The sequence below is a fragment of the Vanderwaltozyma polyspora genome, genomic scaffold (assembly GCF_000150035.1).
Source record: "Vanderwaltozyma polyspora DSM 70294 KpolScaffold1048 genomic scaffold, whole genome shotgun sequence".
Lineage (NCBI taxonomy): Eukaryota > Fungi > Ascomycota > Saccharomycetes > Saccharomycetales > Saccharomycetaceae > Vanderwaltozyma > Vanderwaltozyma polyspora.
Genome location: NW_001834685.1, coordinates 183586 through 197302, shown reverse-complemented (window position 1 = coordinate 197302; position 13717 = coordinate 183586). Strand labels below are relative to the sequence as shown.

General features: G+C 31.3%; 6 protein-coding genes across 6 annotated transcripts; 4 read left to right on the top strand and 2 right to left on the bottom strand.

Moving 5' to 3' along the window:
* Positions 1-950: 950 nt before the first annotated feature.
* SGF29 (Sgf29p) lies at positions 951-1826 on the top strand (the record flags this gene model as incomplete). Its single annotated transcript, XM_001646446.1, has 1 exon — positions 951-1826. One exon carries the CDS (start codon positions 951-953, stop codon positions 1824-1826), a length of 876 nt encoding a protein of 291 aa, XP_001646496.1.
* Positions 1827-2720: 894 nt separating this feature from the next.
* Kpol_1048p68 (uncharacterized protein) lies at positions 2721-3047 on the top strand (the record flags this gene model as incomplete). The annotated part of the gene is made up of 1 exon (XM_001646445.1): positions 2721-3047. One exon carries the CDS (start codon positions 2721-2723, stop codon positions 3045-3047), a length of 327 nt encoding a protein of 108 aa, XP_001646495.1.
* A 325-nt stretch (positions 3048-3372) lies between these two features.
* Positions 3373-8094, bottom strand: BUD3 (Bud3p; the record flags this gene model as incomplete). Its single annotated transcript, XM_001646444.1, has 1 exon — positions 3373-8094. One exon carries the CDS (start codon positions 8092-8094, stop codon positions 3373-3375), a length of 4722 nt encoding a protein of 1573 aa, XP_001646494.1.
* A 443-nt stretch (positions 8095-8537) lies between these two features.
* On the top strand, positions 8538-9671 carry DCC1 (Dcc1p; the record flags this gene model as incomplete). Its single annotated transcript, XM_001646443.1, has 1 exon — positions 8538-9671. The coding sequence occupies one exon, from the start codon at positions 8538-8540 to the stop codon at positions 9669-9671; it is 1134 nt and encodes a 377-aa protein (XP_001646493.1).
* A 7-nt stretch (positions 9672-9678) lies between these two features.
* PET8 (Pet8p) lies at positions 9679-10539 on the bottom strand (the record flags this gene model as incomplete). Its single annotated transcript, XM_001646442.1, has 1 exon — positions 9679-10539. The coding sequence occupies one exon, from the start codon at positions 10537-10539 to the stop codon at positions 9679-9681; it is 861 nt and encodes a 286-aa protein (XP_001646492.1).
* A 1547-nt stretch (positions 10540-12086) lies between these two features.
* Positions 12087-13580, top strand: NFS1 (cysteine desulfurase; the record flags this gene model as incomplete). Its single annotated transcript, XM_001646441.1, has 1 exon — positions 12087-13580. One exon carries the CDS (start codon positions 12087-12089, stop codon positions 13578-13580), a length of 1494 nt encoding a protein of 497 aa, XP_001646491.1.
* Positions 13581-13717: the final 137 nt, after the last annotated feature.

The following is a 13717-nucleotide window of genomic DNA, read 5'->3' as shown; positions in this document are numbered from 1 at the left end:
TATAGAAGATCCATCCAAATTAGTCATGTAAAAATACTATTTGACTTCGAAACTGACGTCCAATATTGAACTGACACCAGCTATTACTATATGGGGGCTTCATTAATCTGTATTGTTTCAACATAGCTTCATACGAATTAGTAAAGATCTATGACACCAGATAATACGTGGTATTATCGTTGACACATATAAAGACTAATAGTGACTACTATTTGATTCAATTGTATATTATTGTATATTAATTACTTACCTTGTACATTAGAAGAAGAGGATATAGAACTCTTTATTAATAAATATACTTATTAACAGTACTAGTCTCAACAAGATAGACGAATAGAATAAAAGCAATACCAAGCACTTATTCAACGTACAATTATTGGATATCTATGAATTAAGAATTCACAACAAAGAATACAAATCACCAAAATCACGTGACAAATATTACCCGACTTAAACTTCAAAATGTAGGTCAAATAGGACGCATTAGGAAATTTCCCATTTGTCGCGAATTACCCATTTTATCCATGGGAATTACTGAATTAGGAAATATATTGAACTTTTTCGTTATATCACCAACAAGTTATTTTGAAAATTGATCACAGAGAGACCATTAAACTGAAATCTAATGGTTAAATGACAGTGAAATGACAAGTTTATAAGGTAAAACTTGGATTATTATTAACCTTTAAAACAAGAGTCAGGAACCTTTGAATCACAGTAGGTTTACTATTAGACAGTTCCCGTCATTTTTTTTGGGAAAAAGCATTGGGTTTTATATTATTTTGGTTTATTTTTTTTTTAAGCTTCACAAGCTTATTTGATTTATATCACAACGCAACAGAGACGAAGAAGACATTAAGTGATATTTTAAAAATTAAATATTAATTAGCATTAGAGTAGAGGTAGATAACGACGGGATAGGAATTTTTAGTACTTTTGTAATAATAATAATGGATGACAAATGGAATTTGGTAATATCAAATTTTCAAGAAATTTATAAATGTAATAATAGTTTGAAATTTGATGAGATTGCTGATTTTAATGGTGTCGATTTCGATTTAATTGATGATAAGACCTTAAGTGATTATAGTGAAAATGTAGCAAATCACTTGGACAATATTACAAAATCTAAGAACTTATTAAAAATTTTAAAAGATAATTTAGAACAATTGATTGATTCTAAACAATCTCATCCTTCAGATGAAAAGATTGAAATGCCAACACCAACGGGTAAAGGTCCAATGCCTATTGAAAAAATTAACCAAGAGGTTATTAAGAATGAAACTGTTGAAGATATAGAAAATATAAAGGAAAAATCAAAACATGACCAACTACGGGAAGAAAAAGATTTGAAACAGCCACAAATTATAGGAAGATCATATTGGATAAGCCAATTTAATTCATGTGGTGAAATTCGTATTGGCTCCAATGTAGCTTACAAACCTAAAAAAAGTATCGATGGAGAATGGTTCCATTGTGAAGTGATCAAAATTTCTCCAGATGGTTTAAGATTTGAAGTCAGAGATCCAGAACCTGATGAATTTGGCAATACTGGGAAAATTTTCAAATGTTCTTGGAAAGATGTTCAATTAATTCCTCCAGAAAATGCTACAAGGCAAAATATGATAAACTATCCACCCAATACAAAAGTTCTGGCGAGATATCCTGAAACTACAACATTCTATCCTGCTGTTGTCATAGGGAACAAAAGAGATGGCACTTGTAGATTGAAATTTGATGGTGAAGAAGAAGTAGATAAAGAAACAGAAGTACCAAGACGATTCGTTTTACCATTCCCAACAGTATCTGCAAAACCTCTTAAATGAATGACATACTCTTCAAGAATGTTTATTTGTCCTTTTTCATTGTTTTCTTTCCCACCCATTATATATGTTTTGTAATTGCTCTTGACAAATATTGAGATTACAATTACAACAACTATTGCATTAATGACAATTCATCTCCTAACATTTCCACCAAAGAGTACCAAATCTCAAACAGGGGTACCTTCACGCAAGAATTTGTATTATAATCCAATACAATTAATTATAAGTATTATAAGTATCATAGGTATAGGTATAGATACCTATGTATGTATATCTATAAGATGTATAAGATCGTAAAACAGATCACTTCATCATTACGTAATTACTGATTCTATTCACTCATCTACCTCTGTACTCATGTTTCTTCCCATTCTCATCGTACAAATCCCAATCATCTTAAAGGACGCCAGACAGAACAGACCCTTTAAAGTTTCCATCAAGAAAGTGAAAAATTACTGAAGATGAGATGAAATTTGATATCGATTTCGAAAAGACAGACTTTTATAAATGAAGAAGTGCTTAAGATATTGGTCCTGTTTGTTTGTTCGATCTTGGTTGTCACTTAAACGATATATAATTGGTTGGGATATAATTTAGTGGATAATGGTTTGGTCTATTTTTCATGTAAAGGTTCTCTTCTGGCTCACCACAGTTATCATTGTGGCAGTATTAATATACAAAAATTCAGCTAAGATAGGTATGTTATGATTAAATTTAATGGTGACAGATACATATATATGGGATTGGATGGATCTGTTGATTTCATCAGGCTCAAAAATTCTATTCCCATTGATTTAACTTATATATACTAACAATAGGGACAACAACAACGACCTCTTTCTTTTTAATATTATTGTATACAATAGTCTTAAGTAAGAAGAGTAGTGAAGCTTCATGCATTCTATAGCGTATAATATATCAGAAATACGTACTAAAATCTCTAGAAGATTTGGTGGTCATATCAGTTTAAATTCTTCGTTTGTAGAAGATTTAGAGGCTGGACTAAGTTCTAGGAACTTTGATATAATCTCTCAGAATTCGAAAGATGTCAGATCTGGATTAGATGAAAATACCAAAAATGAGATAAAAAAGATAATGGATTCTGAAAACTTAAGTTTTGACAAAGCAAGATTACAATATACTGAGAGACAATTTGGCAAGAATGGAATTGCTCCAGATGGAACTCCAATGGATCCTAAAGCTGTAACGTTTGGAAAATAATTGGAATTATGCAATTAACAACGAAAAGCAAAAACACAAGAGAGAATGAAATATAGATATTCATCTATTTTTAAACCAAGTTATATTTAAACCAAGTTATATTTAAATCAAATCAAACCAAACCAAACCAAACCAACTCAAATTAAAATACAATATTCATATTAGGGGAATTACAAAGATTATATATATATATATATATTCTATTTTATTAGGTAACTTTAGATTAATTAATGTCCTTAGGTATAAATCGTAAAAGTAATAATAACACAAAATAAAAAATATACATGTCTCGATAACTCTAACGAGAGAAATTTATGGGTATCATTTATTCTTTAAATTTAAGCCTATTTGAATTGGATTCTCCTAAATCTGGGGAATCAATAAATCCAGCCAAATAGGTATATGAGATATCTTTATTCATATTAGAATTTCCAGATATTTGCAAATTTGTTAATTGTTCTTGAACAGCAGCTTTTGATTTTTTTCCTTGCACATTTGATTCTGGCTTTCCATTAAAGTCATAAAACGGAATTTTGCTTGGGGATACCCAGATAGCATCATTGTCGTCTCTATTAAGCTTCTTAGCTCCTGAAATATTATTCGCAGTATTCTTAATTGGTGATGACTTCGGAAGTCTATATATTAATGGTGCTTGACCAGCAAATGGACTTTGGAAGGTGTCATTCTTCTTAGTTAATTGATTCAATAATTCAGAATTTGCACCCAAGTTTACACTATTCTCAACTTCATTCTCCTTAGAATCGTCAAATGACATATGGAAAGAACTGAAATTCAAATCTTCAAGAATTTCTGCTCTTACACTTTTATTTGTATCATTCACTGTCGATTCATCTGATGAATCCTTTGAGGTTTCATTTTCCATATCTTGCTCAAAAACGGCAGATGGTTCAGCTGAAGGTGTCAAATACTGATCTTCTTCCTCTTCCTCATCTTCCAATTTAATACCTGGTACCAAATCAACCGATGGAAGTAACTTTTTCGGGATCTCATTAGATCTAGCATCAGAGTTTGAATCAGTTGATGATTTTTTATCAAAATTTTTATTCACCATTGTTGGGGAGGTAGTCTTAATAACTTTGAAAACTTTATGTTGATTTTGAATAGATGGTGACTGCTTTTTGAAATCATTTGACTTTAAGACATCATCTACAATATTTTCTAGATCATTTAGAAAGTCCTTCGTTATTTCAGAGTTATCAAGAGAACTGTCTGGTTCTAAAATTGGGATATCTGAAATCTTCAATATCTTGTTGGAGTCTGAACTTTTAACAACTTCAGGTGTGACATTGTCAATATCTTTTTTGGATTCGATTTCAGTCTCTACTAAATCTTCGGTGCTTCCAAATGATGCACTTATTACGTGGTTTTCTGATAGTGACGCTTCTTGTTTTAATCTCTTCCAGTTATATTGGGCATCTAATTCATCTAGAACTAATCTGGTAATTTCAAACAATTCCTTATAAGATGCAGATCTTGAGAAATCAATATTTTTTTGAATTAATTTAGGCACTACTGGGAATATTGATTGATCTTTCATTCTTATATTCTTTTCAACTAAAATTGCATCTTCATTATCCTTGTCGACTATGGTACCAATTTTTGAGTCTGATTTAGAAGTTTGTTCAATTGCCTTTTCTGTATGAATTTCATTCTTCGAAGTTTCATCGGTGTCTACTAATTTAGAATTATTATCCTCTTTTGTGATGTTTAAAGCAAAAGTTAATGTGTCAATATCTTTTGCCCATGGAATCGTTGTTTGAATTGGAACATGCTTAGATGAAGTATTTTGTTTTAGGTTCTCTGTATTTGGATTTGAATCTTGATTATTTTGTTCCTTTACTTTATCTACGGTTGTGTCGTTTCCTACTTTATAATTACCAAATAAGTCATCATTGAAACTTTTATCAAAAATATCCTTTGTTGAAATTTTAGAATTATTCTGAATTCCATCTACTTCTTTAGTTAATATTTCTGATTTCTTAAGTTCTATTACCTTGTTGTCAGTCCTTTTATTTACCATTTCAGCCTTTTCAACTGTAGCTGGTTGATTATCTTTTGAAGAATAATAATCTTTGTTCCTAATCACAGATGAAACCCTTTGTTGTTCAGAATCCTCAATTTTATCTTCATGTCTCTCACTACTCTTATTATTTCTTTCTGCTATATTCAGGTTATTATCAGCTATTTTATTTGATTCACCTGATTTATCTATAGCTTGAGGTTTTGATATAGTTTTTTTAGATGCTTTCTGTTTTTGTTTCCTTTTCAAAAATGATTTTGAACCTTCTTTTGATTTAACATTATTATTCCTTTCAGAGGATTTGTTCTTCTTTTCTTTACTTCCAAATAATCCTATAAATGCTCCAACAAAACTTTTACGTTTTTCTTTCTTCTTGTTATCCTTCACGTTACTCTTTCTTGGTCTCTCTATCTCTTTGGCGGCACTGACCTCTGTTTTAACCGCTTGTTTCTGAGAATGAACTGTTTTTGTTTTGGGGACTGTTTTACCAGAATCTTTCAAGATTGTTTGAGGTTGTGTCCTTATTGTATCTCTTTTGTTTTCTATTGGTGTTGTTGCATCAACTTTTTCCTTGATTGGTTCTGCTGAGCCATCCTTCATATCACTTTTATAACTTCTAAATGTGGTAATCGAGCCATAGGACCTATGTTTTGAGTGGATCATAGTGAAAGAATCTGCAGAAGTCTTTCCATTAGGTTCGTCTACAATATCTTTCTTATCAACTGATCCAGTAATGAGGTTAGATATTATGACTTTATTAATATTTAATAAATCTGAAAAATTATTCGAACGAAGGGAGGAATAACAGATCGGAATTTCGTAAGACAATTGGTGCAATATTTCTGGAATTAACTTATCTGGCGAAATATTTACCTGATACTTTCTGTTATCTCTCGTCAAGATATCTAGTTGTATCGTTTCTCCATTTGGTCTATCTATCAACTTAGCAAAAAACGCCACATGAATATTATAATTATCAAGTAACTCAGCGGAAGGATCTATATTCAAAAATAGTGAGAAATTAGATTTGATCTTTTCCTTCTCATATGCATCAATTTCATGAGCAGTCGAATAAAGAAGAATTCCATTTTCATTTGCTCTAAATAAATGGAATGCTGTATCTTTCTCCAAAATTTTTGCCTTTGTTATCAAATCGGCTACTAAATTGGTAGATGTTGTTTTTGAAATAACTTTACATGATATCGAAAATGGATCTGAATCGTAGAAGGAATCGAATCTTATTATGTCTCTTTCATATACCGATACTATCACCTTATCGATATAACAATAGTTAGAAACATTTAAGGTTGGTATCTTAGATGGAAGAGGTACTTCATTGATTAATGAGTTCATTAAAACGTTAGCTAACCATGGTTTATTAGATTCCTTATCGTTATAATAATCATGAGCATCCATAATATCCAAGAATACAATGTAATCACTGAATATTACCAAAAGACCTCTGTCATTGAATTCTGGGCCTAAAACGACGTCAAATACACCAACAACTCTTCTTTTTAACCATTTATATTGTAACTCGACTGGCCATTTTTTGGCTAGCTCAGTTAAGATTTTACCTGAAGGGGTGAAGACTCTAGTACTGTATGAACTGATTGGTTCCTTTAATGTACCAAATGAATGTATAATCTCAATTATGTTATCATAGTATTCTTTTGCTTTATCCTTTTCTTCATCTGACCATTTTTGAGATTCCCACAGTCTATCCATTATTAGTTTCAACTTCATAAGCTTCTCTTGTGGCCCTTTAATAATTGTTTCTATTTTCATTTCCGTATAAACTTGTGGTGAAGGAATCTGCTTTCCAAAGTTAGCTAAGAATAATTTTATATCTTTGTTGAATTTCTTTGTTGCCGCTTCATGTCTTGTATAAGCCTTATAAAAATATGGAATGGTGACACTACATGCCTTTAAAACTTCAAAAGCACCGAATGGTATTGCAGCTTTCAATGAATCTAAAAATATACAATTGATTCTGGTGACTTCATCTATTGTTGGAGGAAACAAACGATTTAACTTTACTGTTGATAAACCATTAATTTTTTCATTTAAGACTTCGACTCTTAATGCAATCAAAAAGTTTTGTAAAAAATCTACTAAATTCAATGCAAATTTTGTTTGAAATTGTAAGAGTTCATTACAAATGGCCTTTGTTAATTCTGAATCAGTATTATCAATTTTTTCCTCTTCTGGTGGTTTATAAGTATATTCTGTTTGTTCTGGGGAATATTCTGTCAATGGATTGAATAATTGTTCAAGTTGTTCACCTAAATGATAAACCAGTCTATTATTCAATTCGATTGAAGTCGATTCATTTTTATAGATCACGTCCATCAAAGTAGATTTAACAGTTCTATCTTGAAGTAAACCTGTATTTAAAATAGTCTCTCCAAATTTTTTCACATCTTTAGTTTCTAGAATTTCACATCTACTGGCTAAATCACCAGCATGTATTTGATCATAATTATTTTTAACCACTGTAGATTTAATTTTACTAATCTCTTCTTCAGAAAGTAAAGAATATTTCTGTAATAGTGCTACAGCAATACACTTTCTTTCCAAAGAATTATTATGTTTGGGATCTAAATTTTCAATTGCAGGATAAAATTGAGATTCGTTAGAGACATCAATAACATCAGAAAATGTTACCCCAAGTTTATCTAATATTAACACGGTCTGTTTCCTATTAAGTTTATCACATTGAACACATACCATGAACTTTCCCCATAGAATTTCATCCAATCCATAATATATTTTAGAACCTTCAAAAACTTGATCTAACCAATTCTTGTCAGTTTTCTCAATCTGATATTTGTCATCCTTTAATTTATACTGTATCAGATTTTTAAACAACTCGATATTAGAGACAGAACCTTGCTGAGCATCAATTTCCCCTTTAGTAGGATCTAAGTATTTATTGACATTATTGAAAGGTGCTGCAACATTGACAGTATCAGAATACAAAGAAGTATAACTAACCTGTCTCATAACCAATAAAATTCAATCGGAAACCACTAGATCTATAAAAATCACAATTAAGAAGCCTGGATATATTAACTTCTAGATGATCTAATCCAAGTAATTCCAAAACCAAACCTAAATCAAACTAAATCAAATTTTATATCTCTTGTAGTTGTATTCAATTAACAAGTTTTAAAATCTTAAGAGATATCTTTGTTTATTTATACTATTTACTAATTAGGAAATACGGCATCGCCAAAAATTTCATGAAATATCGAAATCGAATTATAAGAACCAAGTAAGGTCAAGGTTGTTATAACAAAGGTAACAGAGCATGTAGTTTATCGATGTTTCTAGTATTTAAGATCTGTTGATTTGAGGTCAGTAGTGTTCTTTTTAATTTTGTTTTGTTGAATTTTGGTTTACAGTAGCGGAAACTGTTTCAGAAAAGAGGGAAAGAAGATCCGGTGATGTCTATTAATTTACATTCGAAATTGGAACTAGATGGTTCTTATAAGTTGATACAATTGACTCCAGATCTGATGGAGACGTTGAAGGATGATTCTTTAAGTTCGACAATGAGATTTAAGTCCTTGGATAAAGCAAAAGCCGATGTTGTGCTTTGTTCAGAGGATAAAACTTGGATAATAAGAGAAAAAAGTCATTCTAATACTGTGATGCTAATGCATGAGTTTGCTTCAGAAGGTAATCCTGTAAATAATATCGTGATTAATGGTGTCCCAGATCCTACAAGTGATTTTTTAGGTTTTTCCAAGACAACTTTTGAATATGAAACAAGACCTGCTAATGGCCAACTTAACCTTGATTTAGTACCAATATATAATGGTGAAATGAATTTTACTGTTGATTCTACAAAATTATTTACTACTAAACAAGAATTATTAGATAATTCACCGTGCTCTATAAAAGAATATCGTAAAAATTGGGCAAAAGTTGGGGGTTCTGTTATTAATGGACAAATATGTATATTATCGGCAGAGTTTTTGGCTAAGTCATTGCACGTAACTTTGATGAGTATCATGGCAGAATCTTTGGATTTAGACATCCTTTCTTTAGATAAGGTATTTGACGCTGTTGAGAAGGGATTTGACGAAGATTTCAATCCATATACTAAAGAAGTAATTAAAACAGTTATAAGGAAGTTTGGAATATCAAATGAATCTAATGATAATGACAAATCTACTTATAAATTAAACATGTTACCAATTGCAAAATGGTATGGTATAAGAGCATTGAAAAAATATGTTTCAAAAACTTCAATGTCTCAGGATGAGTTTTTAACTAATTGGAAATCTTTATTCCCACCATTTTTTCCCTGTGATATTGACATAAATATGCTTCGAGGTTGGTTTTATAAACCGACTGGTTCAAATATACAATATATTTCTAAGGAGACCATGCCCATGGATATTAAAGATAGATTTAAGATGTTATTTAAATTACAATCCCAATGGGAATTAGAAGATATAAGACCATTTATTGAAGAATTAAATGTGAAGGGATTAAAGATTGACAATTTTATTATGAAATATGCACGTCGTAAAAAAATTGGTAACTCAAAAATTATAGTTACCAGTAGATAGAAAATATTTACAAGAGTCTATCAGCTTCGGATTTTGACATAGTCAACAATGAATGGGCAGTTTCGTATACCCCTAGGAAAATTGCACCGCCGGCACTAATCCACATAGTTCTTGGACCAATACCACTAAAGAATACTTTTAAACCTTCCTCTCTATAAAGTTCTTTGGTTAATGTTGCCAACGGTATGGATTTATGGCTTAACATCAGTCTTGTTTTCAAGACATCCAAAGGTGTTGTTGAAGCCGCTGCTATACCACCTGCAATCGAACCACATATAGCACCCTTCCATGGGGCTAATTCATTAATAGGATGTCCATTTTCCTGAGACCATTTTTTTTTCAAAAATTCATATAATGGGAATTGTATACAAGTGAATGGAATTTCCCTCATAATGGTTGTTGACCAACCACGATAAAAATTTCTTCGAAAGCCTTCACCATTTTTATTCTCTAATAAAATTTTAAATGTTTTCCAAGAAGAATGTCCTCTTGTAGTTTGGGTTCTTTGTTTGATAACTTCTGCAGGCACTCTTACTAAACAAGCAGAAATTTCACCAGCAGAAGAAGCAATCATATGAGTAAAAGTATCAATGGATTGAGAAGATGAATTTGTTAAATTAATTAAAACCGGCCTCAATTTAGCCTTCATAAAATCATAAGTAATAAAAAATAAAGAAGCACTTGGAGCAGAAGCCACTATAGCACTACCCAGACCTCTATAAATACCATGATAACCCCCATTAACGAAGAATCCACCTTTGGCTTGTAACCTAGTTTTGACAGTATCAATTGGGAAGAAACTTAAATCTGTTGCAATACCTGCAGCAGCACCACTTAATAGTGACACGAAAAATCCATCATAAGACATAATTCAAGAATAATATGATGGTCTTTGGATGAGAAGAAAGAAGGTAATTGGAGTAATTGTACAAATTAAAAATATTACAATATGTTTAATGGATATAATTTTTTTGCAAATAATATATGATCTTTAACTGAACTTTATCCCAATCTCGAACCTATAGTTATTTGTAAATACCTTTTAAGAAGGAGAAAGATAAATGAAAATGAAAAAGATATCAATTAACGGAGTTCAATTAAATACAAACTTTTATTGAAATGAAACCCAACGGTTTAGATTTAATGAGGAAGGAATACCGAGTTCCCTTATGTCTAGTAACGAATTGACTTTGCTATTTATGAACTCAATTGGATAAACTGAAAACAATGTTAGAACTTGAACAGTAATGTATTAGAATATTAAGAAAATAGTTTAAGATAGGATCACAGATATACTATTTATTCATTAATTTATCCATTGATCAATTGGTTGATTCATTAGTTGATTCATTATCTATTGCGTATAGTGCTTTGCTAATTAGATCAAACGAACTAGAATAATTTTTCACTCATTATGTACGGATAAAATGTATTATAGGATAGTCAAGATGAGAAACAGATAAGGATGCTGTCACTGTAGTAGTATTTTAAGCGTAAGTAAGGGTATCAAATAGTAAGTACTTCCAATACATTCACCAGGAGGTGCTGATAGTAGATATGTATCTGAATATGAATGCAAATTCTTGAATATTCTAGTGTTATTGACGATTAAGTATATTAGTTTTATATGTAATAAACTTATGAAATATCACGTGAATATTACACTACACCATATTCCGTCTAATACGATTATATTGACTCTCTTGCTAATAGAACGTGGACCGATCTATCGCCCGATTGACCGACTCGGAGTTTCTATTACAGCAGGGTAATTTTAATATTTGCACGTGATTAAATCTACAATACCCCAAGATGACAGTAATTGAACATTAACAATATACATAGAAGACCTGAATTTTGATACAACTAAACTTATATATATATATTTATATTAATAAAGCGACTCCAATTGAATAAATATATTGACACTGATAACAACAACTATAATGCTACAAACAAGACTTAATGCAGTTCCCAACTGATGTACTCAGTTCATAAAAAACATTGTCACGTGATAATATTACCCTACGGATCACGTGATATATGCATATTCTAACTTAGTCAGAAACTTTTGATTTGGAATTTGAAATAAGAATAAAAAAAAGAATAAAGAAGAGTATTTAAGAATCATACTTAATTAAATTACTCACCTCATTATTAATACAATATTACAACTTTGCTATTTCACAAATCGGTTGAACAGTATTAAGTGAAGCTATTACACTTTTTGAAGTTAGAATAAGGTTTCATATTATTGATCTTTGGTCTCTGGATTGGGTGTGATAAAGATTCTGTCTAATTTTAAGTTTAAGTTTGCGTAATATACTGCTATTTAATTGATCAATAGCTTTATTTATTGCTAGTCGTTTCAGTTTAGAATTCTGTTCTACAATTAATTACATCTGTAATCAAGCAATGTTAAAAAATACTAGAACTAATGGATTGTTGAAGACCAGTTATAGAGTTTTCGGTTTACAGAATGTGCATCCTTTAAAGTTTTATTCTTCTTCTGCTGCTGCTACTGCCGTTAAAAAAATAGCAGATAATATTTCTTTGGAGACTCATACTGATATACAAGCTGCTGCTAGAGAACAAGCTGAAGAAAGATCATCTGCTGGTAATGATTCCGCTTCCAATGGTGTAGGAGGATTCACTGCTCCAAATGCATTGAAACATGCTTATCAAGAAAATACTGGCTTCGGTACAAGACCAATTTATTTAGACATGCAGGCAACTACTCCTACCGATCCAAGAGTATTGGATACAATGTTGAAGTTTTATACTGGTTTATACGGTAACCCACATTCAAATACCCATGCTTACGGTTGGGAAACAAATAAAGAAATTGAAACAGCGAGAGAGCATGTTGCAAAATTAATCAATGCTGATCCAAAGGAAATCGTATTCACATCAGGTGCAACAGAATCTAATAATATGGTTGTTAAAGGTATAGCAAGATTTTATAAAAAGACTAAAAATCATATTATAACTACAAGAACCGAACATAAATGTGTCTTGGAGGCGGCAAGGGCGATGATTAATGAAGGTTTCGAGGTTACATTTTTAAATGTTAATGAAGACGGGTTAATTGATTTGGAAGATTTGAAAAAAAATATACGTCCAGAAACATGCTTAATATCAGTCATGGCTGTAAATAATGAAATTGGTGTAATGCAACCTATAAAGGAAATTGGTGAAATTTGTAGAAAGAATAAAATATTTTTCCATACAGATGCTGCCCAAGCTTATGGTAAAGTGCCTCTTGATGTTGACAAAATGAATATAGACTTAATGTCTATATCTTCTCATAAGATATATGGTCCAAAAGGTATTGGTGCTCTATATGTAAGAAGAAGACCAAGAGTTAGATTGGATCCTCTACTATCAGGTGGTGGTCAAGAAAGAGGTTTGAGATCAGGTACCTTGGCTCCACCTTTAGTTGCTGGTTTTGGTGAAGCAGCAAGACTGATGAAACAAGAGTATGATGCTGACGTCGCCCATATAACAAGATTGTCTAAAAAATTAATGGATAACTTACTGGCTCTAGAACATACAACATTAAATGGTTCTTCAAAGCATCGTTATCCTGGTTGTGTTAATGTCTCATTTGCATATGTTGAAGGTGAATCATTACTTATGGCACTAAGGGATATTGCTTTATCTTCAGGTTCTGCCTGTACATCTGCTTCTTTGGAACCATCATATGTGCTACACGCTTTAGGTAAAGACGATGCCTTAGCACACTCCTCGATTAGATTTGGTATTGGTAGATTCACTACTGAAGATGAGGTTGATTATGTCATCAAGGCCATCGTAGAAAGGGTTAAATATTTAAGGGAACTATCACCACTTTGGGAAATGGTACAGGAAGGTATCGATTTAAATTCAATTAAATGGTCAGGGCATTAATCTTGCATAACTAAAATTCAAATAATGAAGAATGCTATACATTTACATATTGGATTGTTTTAGAATCCATGCTTTTAATGTTATTCTGTGGTTATTAATTAATTTTCTCCCTGGCTTATTTTATTTGAATTTCAAAG